Source organism: Coffea eugenioides, chromosome 8, assembly GCF_003713205.1.
Source record: "Coffea eugenioides isolate CCC68of chromosome 8, Ceug_1.0, whole genome shotgun sequence".
In the NCBI taxonomy this organism is placed as follows: domain Eukaryota; kingdom Viridiplantae; phylum Streptophyta; class Magnoliopsida; order Gentianales; family Rubiaceae; genus Coffea; species Coffea eugenioides.
The window spans coordinates 35,069,595-35,082,613 of record NC_040042.1 but is presented as its reverse complement, the minus strand read 5'-3'; the positions used below and the strand labels follow the sequence as shown (position 1 = coordinate 35,082,613).

Below are 13,019 nucleotides of genomic sequence, written 5' to 3'. Positions count from 1 at the left end.
TCGGCTGATTTTTGAATCAATCATTCATTTGGCCAATTTACCCATTTTTAGGGCAACCGAGCCGATTTTTGAATAGATCAAGTTTCGTTCAATCTATTTGATCGATTTACCTTTGTTAGGGTGATTTGATTAATTTTGGATAAATTCCTTTGAATTCATTTGACCTGTTTCCCTTTTAGGGTAATCCGGTCGATTTTCAATAAATTGTCAATTTCATTTGACCAATTAGGATTTCAATGTCGAATTCCAAATTGGGAAGTCTAGTCAATTTTTGAGAAAACCATCCATTATATCCAACTATTTAATCATTTGGGTTTTTTGACTCATGTTACACTGAGGAAAATTTTGTCAACGAATTCCAATCTTCTCGATAGGAAGTTCGTCAAGGTCAAACCCGTGCGTTTTTGCAAATTCTTGTATCGATCAAAAGTGATCAATCCATTCGGACGTTGACCTCATTTTGACAAATTTCTCGTCACTCCAATTGACCAAATTCTTTCAAAATTATTTTTCACTCAATAAGTTGGTTGGATCCGTCAGGTATTGTATAGTGCATGCTCTGGAGGACTGCATTTTCATTCTAGGCCTACCCTTGGCACAAAAAGGGCTCCCTCAATAGGACATGCATCCGAATTTTTTGGATATTTACTAACTCTTGTCTTTTTCTTTTTCTTTTTTTTCTTTATTCTTTTGGAAAAAGCTAAGCGAGGGCTAAAATCTAAAAGCAAGTCATCTCATATTTTCAGGTAATATTTAAATATAGCTACCCGAAAAAGCCCCGTTATCACTCGATCACGTAGCCGAGCTTCAAGAGATAGTGTAAACATGAGTACCCATCCAGAGTCATCTGATAGGCCTGCAACCACATCACCGTTTGACTTGGCGAATCTGGGAGCTCAACTGAGTGAAGTTTTCAGCCGATTTAATGAGCTGAGCGTTGAAATGATGACCCAACGGCGCGTAATCGATCAATTGGTCACTGGAGGGGCTAGCGGTGAGCAGCAACATGAATCCTTACCCCTGGCCCAATCTGAACCAATACTTTTACCTTATGCTCAAATCTCTGTTACTTCACAAGCTATGAATCCACCTGAAGAAGCCTTTACATATCCCACTCATGGCCCACCACCTATTTATGCACCCAACATCCAAATTAACCCTCCTCATGTCCAAATTCCCCAAAATTATCCGCCAGTTACTATGAGCATGCCATTCGAATCACAGGGACCTCATTATTATCCCACCGCTGAGCCATTCATCCTCAATACCGCCGCTCAAGGAAAAGTTGAAGTTGGGGAGTCATCTGTACCGATGGACAAGAACTTGCTAAAGAGATTAGATCGATTTGAGGAGTTTATAAGGAAAAGCCAAGGTGTGAGCAAGCAAGGAGGTCTAGACTACAGCGAACTATGCTTGTTTCCGGATATGCAATTGCCGATGGGTTTCAAAGCGCCCAAATTTAGCAAGTACGATGGAAATGGCAATCCCAAAACACACCTTCGGATGTTTGCAAACAAGCTAGGGAAGCCGATAGATGATGAGAATCTACCTGTGCGCCTATTTCCCGAGAGTCTAGAAGGTGACGCGTTGGATTGGTACTCCAATTTGAAGCCTGAGGATATGAAATCTTGGATGGATTTGTCAACCGCTTTTATGAGGCAGTATGAATACAATTGCGAGCTTGCTCCAACGAGGTCCACACTTGAGGGAACCAAAAGGAAGCCATCGGAGGACCACAAGACGTATGCAAAAAGATGGAGAAAATTGGCTGCCAAAGTAGAGCCTCCCATGAATGAAAATGAGATTATTCGCACGTTCATCAAAGCTCATGACCCGCCCTATTTTGAGGAAATTTTTCGAATGACTGGGTGTTCCTTTGCAGAGATTGTCAATAAATTGGAAGAATATGACGAGTTTATAAAAGCAGGGAAAATTGTTAATGTTTTAGCTTTGAAGTCACAAGTGGAAGCAATGCAAAGTCAAGATAGCAATAACAAGAAATCCCAGTTCAAAAAGAGAGAAGAGGAAGCTTCGTTTGTCTCGAGTCGAGGCCCTGCTTTCCGACCTAGATTCCAGCAATCTCCCACCTATTCACCTCATTATCCACACCGACCATACCTTCAACCTGCTTATCATACCACTATTAACCATCCTCGACCTCGGCCAAATTACCCAAATATACCCACTACACCATATCATACTTTTCCACCTAACTTTCAAACCAGACCTCGCCCTCCTTATCATCCAAAATCCACTTTACCCGTCAACCCGAACTACAACTATCATCAAGCCACTGGCACCCAAGACCCGGCCCGATATAGAACTTTTACCAATCTAGGTCGGCCCCTTGATCAACTATATGAGCAGCTCGAGGCCGCGGGGAAAATTGGTGCAATACCTCCCAAAGTTTATACTAAAGGAGTTCCCCCCAGTTATGATCCCCAATTTTTTTGTGCCTATCATTCTGGAGCTCCTGGACATTCTACTGCCAATTGTTGGGTTCTTAAACATAAAATCCAAGACATGATTGAGGCCGGAGACATAATTTTGAGAGGGAGAGGAGAACAAGGCCCAAGTGTTAGCAAAAACCCTTTTCCTGCGTACAAAGATACTGCAGAGACTATTATCACTGATGAAGAGTTTTGAGAAATATATCAAGTACACTGTGAGGGAGAATGGAATAATCCAGAAGCCTTTTCGCGCTTGGAAGTTATCTAAAAGTGGATTGCAAGTTACATTCCCTTCTGAAGGGAATTTTGGTAAATCTAGGGGATTGCCACTGATTATGAATTATGGGAGAAATCATTTTGCATTGTTCATGTTGCATTTTCATTTTTGTAAATAGTTTTAACTCCAACGTCTTTTTAATGCAAATTTTTATGATTAAATAGCGTGTTTTTTGTCCTTATGACGTTTTGTCATTCTTTTGAAAATACACAGTTTCATATATACTGTATTACTTACCCATTCTTTTCAGATGGCCGAGAATAAAATCCTCTGACTCTTTGGATATCACTGTTCCGAAGTTTGATTTCAAAATGAGGGGAATAGCAAAAAGACATCAGTGAATGTTTCAAAGGAACACAAATGGTATAAAGAGAAACTCAAGCTGAAATGGGGATGACGATTTCAATAGTCACTTGATAAGAAACATCTGAATGCCATTTGCTATTGTCAGTGCTATCAAAAGAGAATGGCCCAAAGAAATAAAGCATTGAGGTAATTTGTGTCGGTATGAGAAAGAAAAAGAAAGAAGAGAAAAGAAAAAGGAGAGGTTTCACCGTGAATGAGCAAGGTTCTTTTACCATCAAGAAGGTGTCGCATGGCAGAGTACTAGTTCTCACGTGAAGTGGAGTGGGCAAATTTTCCCTCAGCCGATCAATTCGGATATGTGTAAGAAATTCTTCATCTGAAAAACGAAAGTTTCCTTTCAAGGGTTAATGCAAAGAACGGAATAAAAGTCAGGCCCTCTTCTTTTCCCTTTGAGACATTTTATCCTTAGTTATCCCTTTTGAGCCTTCAGAATAAAATATTTCGTTTGGCAACCCCTGAGAATCGCAAACCCCACACTGGGGCAAGTTTGAGTTGAAAAAGGAAAGAAAAGACCCAAGAGGTGAAAAGTGCTAAAACAACAGAAAGCAAAAGACAGAAAAGAAAGAACCTCGGTCAAACATAAACTGGGGCAAATTTTCAAAAAGTTCAAAGGAATGGCAAAAAGCCAAAGGAAAAATCAATCAAAAAAGGAAAAAGAGAGCCTCAAATTGAGAATAACTGGGGCGAATTTGGTTTAACCCTAAAAAAGGGGGTTTGCAATAATGCGATCTCAGGTCATTTAAACCACTTTGAAAAATCCGCTTTCAAGCCTTAACTTTTCTAAGCACCTCACCAGACCCCATTACAAAAGCCAAAAAGTCCTGGTTTCCGTTCTTTGACATCACCTCTTTTAAGGAAATTTTCTAAGGCACATGGCAAATGAGGTCAGTACGCTTTCACTTATTTTGTAAGGGAAGGGTTGTCGCACTGATGCCATTATTTCTTAAAACACATTTTTTGAGTTGATAAAGGCTATTGGCAAGATTTGTTCATCAGGTGGGAATTCGAAAAGGGGCACTTTTGGGAAAAAAGAAAGAAAAAGAGGAAAAAAGGAAAAAAGAAAAAATGAAAAGAAAGAAAGTGGAAGTAGCCTTAGTGAAAACCTGAGAGGGCGCTAAGGTAGAATTTCATGAGGAAAAGTGAGGTTGGGTTTAGAAAGCTGGTGATTCGGTTCATTTGGGATTCCTCCTCGCATGGCGATTTTTCCTGTTGCCGACATTGAACTCCAGGCGGATGATATCTAAAGGGTCAAACGTGGCATTTTTATTTGAAGTCGGAACACTTTGGTTTCTCAAGCATAAATTGTCAAATTCATAGATTCATTGCTTTAAAATAAATTTTCTTTCAAAATAAATGATTGTTTTCATGTTACAGAAGTTTTTATCATGTTGTTGTGTAAATAAAATATTCTTTCATGAGTTTCATACTTTTATTTATCTCTTTGGGTTCATTAGATGGCAATCCCCCTGATTTATTGAAAATCCCTGGATACTAAGGGCCTTATTAGCGTGCGAAGTCAATGGAATTTGATTAGATCGCAGAGCAAAGTTGAGATTCGGAATATCAAGGGCAAAACATCGAAGTACTCATGTTTACACATTTCTTGAAGGAGGAATTGATCGGATGGCGGTGGCATTATTTGTTTATTTCTTTTGTAGGTCCATGTTCGTTTCAAATAACGAAATCGGGGCGAATTTGGAGCTATGAGATGTCATTCAAGAATTCAATATGCATGGTTTGAGCTGAAGAAAAGGGACTGAATCAAAATTTCGAGAAAAGCAATAATACCCTAAAAACAGATCAGAAGATCGGTGACACAATATTTGAAATTGGGACCGGGTTTGATCCCGCCAATGAACGGCAGGACCGGGTTTAATCCCGCTGACCGCTTTTATCAAATTGGGACCGGGTTTCATCCCGCCAATCACGGCAGGACCGGGTTTTATCCCGCTGACCGCTTACTTCGGCAGGACCGGGTTTTATCGCTTTACTACAGGACCCCGCTTACTTCGGCAGGACCGCCGGGTTTTATCCCGCTGACCGCTTACCACGGCAGGACCGGGTTTTATCCCGCTGACCGCTTATTTCGGCAGGACCGGGTTCTATCCCGCTGACCGTTTATCTACGGCAGGACCGGGTTTTATCCCGCTGACCGCTTATTTCGGCAGGACCGGGTTCTATCCCGCTGACCGTCCACACCCCGTCAGGCTCAGATGTTATCCCACCGACCAATTCATCACACTGGGGCAAATTTTTAGATAATTTTTTCAAACAAGTCTTATACAGTTCTTCATTTTACATTTTTCTATCTGGGTCTATCCCATTTTACATTTTCTGTTCGGGTCTATCCCGTGGGTCTATCCCATTTTACATTTTCTATCTGGGTCTATCCCATTTTATTTTTCCTGTTCGGGTCAGTCCCGTTTAATTTCTGTTCGGGTCAGTCCCGTTTAATTTCTGTTCGGGTCAGTCCCGTTTTAAATTCTGTTCGGGTCAAGTCCCGTTTTTTAATTTTCATGTTCGGGTCAGTCCCGTGTTAGAATTCCTGTTCGTTGGAATCTTTTGCAGCCCAATAACACAGGTAAGTATTTGGTGTCTACTTCTTTGTCTCAAGTTTTTTCAAAACTCAGACAAAGAGGGGCAAACTGTAGACACCAAATTTTGAATAATTTTATGTAGCATCTATTTCATGATTTTCATTTTAGATTGCTTGCATTTTAGTTCGTTATTGTGTGTTTTGCACTTTTAGTTGTTATGATATTTTAGTTTTATTCATTTTCGCCCTTTTAGTTGACCTATTTCATTTGCTATTTATTCTTATTTACTTTTAGTTTTAGTTTTTAGTTTTAGCTTTTAAGTTTAAGATTAGCATAGAAGTTTTTAGAAAAAGAAAAGGAAAACATCAAAAAACATGTTTTAGTCATTTTTGCTTTTATTCAATGCTTTCTTGAAGAAAAAGAAGGAAAAAGAAGAGAAATTCAAAAAAAATAGGTTTTAGTTGGCTTGGAAAAATAGAAAGAAAGAAAAGGGAAAATTGGTCACAAAAATACGTTCAAATTCAATCTTTTGGCATTTTGTTTTATTTTGTTAATTTATTTTGAAAAGAAAGGAAAAAAGAAAAATAGCGAAAACTGAGAAAAATGAAAAATGGAAAGTTGTGTTTTTGTTGTTTCTAGTTTATTTTTATCTAACGATAATTAAGTTGTTTTCGTCCTTAATCATTATTGTTTTGTTATTATCTTTTTGTTGTTTAACTAATTAATTAGTTTTTTTTAAAAAAAAAAAAAAAAAAAAAAATAGCAGAGCATGCACGCTGCAATTTTTTGCAGCGTGCAAAGGACAGCCACGGATAGCCATCGGATGGCTGGATGGAAAGGGAAGGACAAGCCTTCATCCTCACCATTGGGGTGAGGGTTTAGTGGCCTGGGGTTCCATATAAAAGGCAACAAGAAGGTTCAGCCGTGAGAGGAGGTTTTGAGAGAAAGGAACGGCTGAAAAATCTGAGGGAGAGCATCGGCAAGCTAGGAGAAGAAACTGAGCAAGGTTTTTGGGCTGAGAGAGAGTTAGAAGCTAAGGAAACCTGAGTGAAGGCGGAGAGAAAAGGGTAGCTACGGGCAACAAGAGGGAAACCAGAAAGATCAAAGGTAGAAATACAGCAAAGGGAAAGAGGAAAGACGCGGAAAAGAACAGTGCAGAAATCTCTTCTGCGAAACCCACAGCAAGGCTGACTTTTCAGCCTACTTTCACTAGGATTTTCTCCTCCGACTTCAATTTCTGCTCAAACTACAACGCGATGGGAGTGATTTCCGTTCAGAGATCTTGAAGAAAAAACCATGGGAAGATAGCTAAATCGGGAGCCAAAGTGACGACTTCATCAGCATTGAAGTTCGGCGGCGACGTTCGAAATCCCATTTCTGGAATTAGCGTGCATCTCCTGAGCAACATTTCACGTTCAAACGGACACAAAATCCTTCTTAGGTAGTGGTTTTCTCCCTATTTTGTGTTGATTCAACGTTTTCTTTGGGTAAAAATCAGAGCCTTCATGCATGAATTGACAAACCTTTTGTTGCTGTTTTGATTTCATGATTTTCATCCTGTTTTGATTCTTGATGCTTCCCGGTTGCTGTGTCTTTGTATTTTTCGCGATGTTGATGATGGGTTTTAGTAATGAAAGGCTTAGATGACATGGTTTTTGTTAGTTTGTAAATGGGTTGTCATTGCTGGGTACGAGATTGGCATGTTTATTGGTTGCTGTTCTTGTTCCTGTTGGTTTGAATCATCTCGTTTGGGTCAATTAGAGATAGGTAACCATGTCTGAGCAATGTTAAGAGTGATGTTTGATGATGTGTGTGGATTTAGTTGATTTTAACGGATTTTGGGCATCTCTTTGGCATTGCGAGCTATGGCTTCAAAGCTGCACCAGGAAATTGCAGAATGTAATTGCAGCAGCAAACCTTGTCTTGAATCTGATTTGAAATGAACCTGGAGCCTCAAATTTTGTTTTCCTTGTTCTGTCTCTCTCACATAGTATCTTGGCAATGATTTCCTAAGGTCTAGTATGAATTTGGGAGTTGAATCTTTCTCCTTGTTAAAATTCTTGTTTTGCCACACGAGGTAGCTGAAGTTCCCAAAGTTTTAGCTGGCTGTCGAAGGTCTCTTTTGTTGCAGAAATATTTTGTAATGCCTTGCATGAAGTTGCTTGAATTGTTCAGATTTTGCATGTTTGTTGTCCGACCTTTTGGTGTTTACATCTACAAATTTCATGATGCAAAATGAGAGGATAGTATGATAGTTGTGTGTGGATTTGATTACGTTTGAAAGCTGTCTTTGTAAAGAGCTGAATTGCAGAAAACTTGCAGCACTTTCTCTCTTTCCTTCCATTGTTGTTTTGCTGTTTACTTTCATCTTTGCTGGTCAGCTTCAATTCTTGTTTCAATCCTGCAATGGAGTTGCATGCTTAGTTAATGATTAATAGTTAAATCCTGGTATTCAGTGAACCTGTTTGCATAAAATTTGTTTTGAATGAACAAAGAAAGTTGCAGCAGTTTTGTTTTTCAGATTGTTGCATATTTTTTCAATATTTTAGCATAAGATTTTTCCAATTTTCTGGCCATTGGATTGTGATCATCATGTAGTTTCGTTGTTCAATTTAAATTGAGGTCTAGATGAATAAATTTTGGATTAAATCTGGAATCTTCATTTGAAAGGAAAAGGCAATGTAGTGTGCACCTGTTCTTGATTGCCGAAAGTTTTTGCTGCACTTTTTCTTTTTCCTTCCTTTTGCTGTTAGTTTTCTTTTTGCTGGTCAGCTCCCATTTTGTTTGTTTCAATCCTACCATGAAGTGTATGTGTAGTTAATGATTCTGTTTGCATGGTAAACAAATAGAATTGCATCTGGACATTGCCGCAAGCTTGGAGCAAAACTCAGCAGAATTCATTTTTTAGTTGCAGCATGTTAAGATCCTCACGTATGCATGCATGCATTCAAAAATTACATTTGGTCCCCCAGGTCTCCCTTTATCTTACTATGACCCAACTAATTGAATAATGTCCTCAATTGGGTCCTTCGTAGTTTTAATTTTTGCAATTTCATTGCTTGCTTTGCTTCAACTAACTACCATGTTTTGTCAATTGCACTTAAGTCATGACTTTAGGGGCTTTATGACCAAGTGAGCTTGTGTTTGTCTATTTTCTTTAATTTTTTCCAAATAAATTGGTACCTTGACCTTTTTATTATTTTGAAGCTAATATCTCATTTACTCGATTTCCATTGCAAGGGAGGTAACTTCTATACTCTTGAGTTATTGTTCCTACGTGCTCCTACGTGTTATGTGAACATGCATGTCTACTTCGCTTTCCTTACCTCCTTGCGTGCATTTACTTGCTTTTACTTTTATTTAAGCTTTTATGGGGTATGTGTACACCTCTTGGCTTGTAATAGATAGGGCTCGTAGAGCATCTGGTCCATTTCCCCTTCCCCTTAGTTGCTTGCTTTCGTTGTTACATGTTAAATTGCTTTATTAGGCTTTTGCATCTAGTCGAGCATGCTAAGTGCTACGTGTTATGTGTTTACGAGCGTTTTGGCATGTCTACTCGCTTTTTTGTAGTATAGATGAATGTGATGGATGACTGTACGTTTCCACTAGTCCAACGCTAGTCGGAATTCATAGAATGGGCTAGTCCAACGCTAGACCCTTAGGGATCTCCTCTCGTTAGTACATGTGTGCATGCTCATTACATGTCATGCATTCTTTTTAGTTTTATCATTTTGCATGCCCCTCAAACCCCTTTTCCCTCCATTTTAGGATTTTTGCATTACATGCTAGTAACAGGGTTCATTTGCTTGAGAGTCCCCTTAAATATGGGATATAGACGAGTGTGGCTTTTTCTAAAGCCTTAGCACGCTTATATCCTCTCTATAAAAGGGCAAATTGAGTCACGATTTAGGTCTCCCCGTCCCAATATGCATGAATTCCCTAGGCTCATGCATTCTAAGTCCACTCCATCATTACACTTTCACTTTTCCTCTCATTTGCGCACGTACACCTTTTTATCCTTTCACTTGCACATGAACACTTTCCCTCTCATTTGCACACGTACACCTTTTTATCCTTTCACTTGCACATGAACACTTTTCCTCCCATTTTTGCACACATGCACCCTTGAGTTTCTTCACTTGCACACGAACACTTTTATCATTACTTGCACACATGCACTTCATATTATCATTTCACATACCGTACATTGCCCACTCACGTGCACACTTTCATTTACATATTTATTTTCTTTTATTACTTTTTCAAACTCATGTCCTCACATTGCACGCATGCATTCCATTCATTTGCGTCCCACTTGCATTATTCGTGACTTCTTCAAAGGATTGATATTGGGCTTCACAATTAATGTGATTGGCACCACTCAACCTTTGAAGGGAAATTTCCCCCAATTCCCCTAGGTCTAGGGTTTGCATTCATGTAGGGCACTCAAATGTAATAAATTCTTTGGTTAAAACAAGAAAATCTTTGATTAAACCAACGCAACTAGCCTTGGCTAGGTCAAAGGGGTGCCTTGGATTCTATCCTTGCCTTCCCCTTTGTCAAACGTGACTCCCGAACCTTTTTCTTTGGTTTACGTAGACTAGGAGTCGTTTTAAAAAGGGTTTATTACTACTTGACTTTAAAACTCATTTTTGGGTGACTTGGTACACCTTAAACCATTACCAAGTGGCGACTCCAAACTTTTCATTTCAAAACCCTTTTTAAAACTATTTTTTTTTGGCCAAATCGTCGCTTTCCAAAGTCCCATGGCCTTTACTTTTACTTTGCACACGTTCACACACCACACTTCACACACATACATTCGACGATCGAAAAGTGGGGCGCGACACTTGGATCATGGTGTAGATGACTTGATTGTCTCTTTCCAAGCCCTCAATATCTCTATGGACTCCATGTTGATCTTGGACAATTCGCACAAGGGTTTGGAGTGATTCTTTGAAGAGCTTGGCCCGTGCACGTATGACTGGGCCCAATGGAACTCGGACTGGATCATTACGTGGGCTAAGGTCCGTGCACACATCACATTCGTTGAACGGGAATCTTTGAAAAATAATAAACTATTTAGTCAATTTTATAAAAATGTCGATATGAAATACAAATTTAATGTATATTCTAGTATAACCTTTCTTAAGTATATTACTATGTGTGCATCATAATATAAAGTATTCTTATAATATAAATGTGAAAATATAATTCAGTGAATAATAATTCAAAAATGAAAAAAATAACATTCGACAATATCATAAGATTCAAAAACTTGAAAAGAAATAAAAAGTGCAGTAAATAGTATCAAATCATATTCTACTCTTCAGAAACTTTTTTTCGTTTTTCTTCTGTTTGAACATTCTCCTCCATTTATCCGTGCAAATCAGTATTTTTTGATTTTCCATTATCACTGCATGATAGCAAAGTAGGACAACTAAGTATAAAAAAATAAATGATTTATCACATTTAAAGTTGTGTAAGACAATACATAAAGATTATAGATTAAGAAAGTAAAATAGTATATTAAATCTACCTCTTCATGTAAATCTTTTTATGAGGATTCCCTTCCTCTGTAATTTTTGTTGAACCCTCTGATGAATGATTCATAGGAAGTGCATTGAAATGTTGTTGATTAGAACATCTGTTATACTAATTGGGATCTATTAAGAACAAAACCCATGATCACTCACAATTCAAGATGAAAATTTAGTAGACATTTTGTCTTCGCAAAAGGAACGAAAAGAATTTGCCCCTCTCAGTTCATGATCACTCAAGAGGCATAGGCCAAATGCTTATAATATGAATGTTTAACAGCAGTAAAAAACATAAAATAGATAGTTCAACTAAAGTAACTAATAGACTTACATGTGGTTGGGAAAAAAAGGTTGGAGAAAATAACAAATTCAACTCTTGGAATATGCACTAAGCAAGGATCCACAGCACCAGCTACAAGCCCAGTACCCTGAACAAACGAAACAAAGGCAAATTAACAAACATCTAACATGCATCATATAGCATATGAATGTTGTCCAATTCGATGGAAACATCTAACATGTTTCTATATGAAAACTTACGATGAAAATACTATTTTAAATCCTATCTCTTCATACAAAACAAATAGAAAATAAATCAAAACACACAAAATTCAAGATATGTTACTAAATTCTTACAATTGAAGATGAACGTGTCTTTTTAAAAAAGAAAAATGTGTATCAAAGGAAGATTTACGTAATAATCAAGACGAGTGAAAACCCAAAATCGATGGTTTAATGTGCCAACCGCTTGCACTGAAAATACCTAACCATATAAAGAGGCTATATGTAGGCATAAGAATTGATAAGCATATAAAAAGATATTGATAAAAATATTAAAAGTAGCTTTATCTTAATTTAAGTTGCTGAAAGTACGTAACTTTGGATAGAAAATAAGAATTGATAAGGATATAAAGAGATATTGATAAGAATATTAAAAGTAGTTTTATCTTAATTTAAGTTGCTTAAAGTACATAACTTCGATTATGAAATAAGAATTGATAAGGATATAAAGAGATATTGATAAGAATATAAAAAGATGATAATAAAAAATAGTTTTACTAAAGGCATGCATACTAAAGAAATTGTACGGGTCATACCTTGTTGTTATACCTAGAAGTTCACAAACCAAAAGAGGAGCAAGCAGCCACAAATATATGATTATGATAGAATTATAATCGACCGCGAATATAGGATAGAATGCCAAGGACAGTTTTATAAGTCATACATGGATGATAAGGACGGTTATTTGAAATTTAATTTAGATAGATATTGATAATTGATTTTGTGCATATGAAAAGAGAGAGATAAGCTCCATATAGAGCATAGGTTATTCTTTTTTAAAAAAGGTGGAAATCATGGAATAAATGAACAAAGGCAAAAAAAAAGAGAGATGGAAGAGTGTAGGTTATTTTATAGTGCGTGTTGAAACCACTTGTCCTGTCGTTAAGCCACATAAGAAAGAGAAAACATAAAGCGATAAGAATGAGAATACGACTTTATTATATATATATATATACATATATGATAAACTTATCTATAATTGAATGAATCTCACCATTATAACTCCATGATTTCATTGATTAGGTTTACTCTAAGAGTTTTATCATACTTATATAAATGTAAGCAATCCATATGATAAAAATATAATTTACTATAACATTAATAGTTCAATTACACATTAAACCCTAGAAGGTAATTGACCTTAGACTTAATATTTGCTCAAACACTTATTCAACAACTGACCTCATTTATTTTCTATTTTTTTCTCGAGCTTTGGTGTACAACTATTAGGTTTATGAGTAAAGGATTATATCTCACATTGGTTCGAAAGATGGAGAAAGAGCACTTA

General features: G+C 37.4%; 1 protein-coding gene across 1 annotated transcript; it reads left to right on the top strand.

Annotated features, from left to right (window-relative positions):
• The first annotated feature begins 825 nt into the window (after positions 1-825).
• On the top strand, positions 826-2,646 carry LOC113780636. Its single transcript, XM_027326418.1, has one exon. It carries the CDS (start codon positions 826-828, stop codon positions 2,644-2,646), a length of 1,821 nt encoding a protein of 606 aa, XP_027182219.1.
• Positions 2,647-13,019: the final 10,373 nt, after the last annotated feature.

What these genes read in the sequence shown, in the direction of transcription:
- LOC113780636 (XM_027326418.1), top strand. Translation starts at nt 826, where the DNA reads ATGAGTACCCATCCAGAGTCATCTGATAGGCCTGCAACCACATCACCG.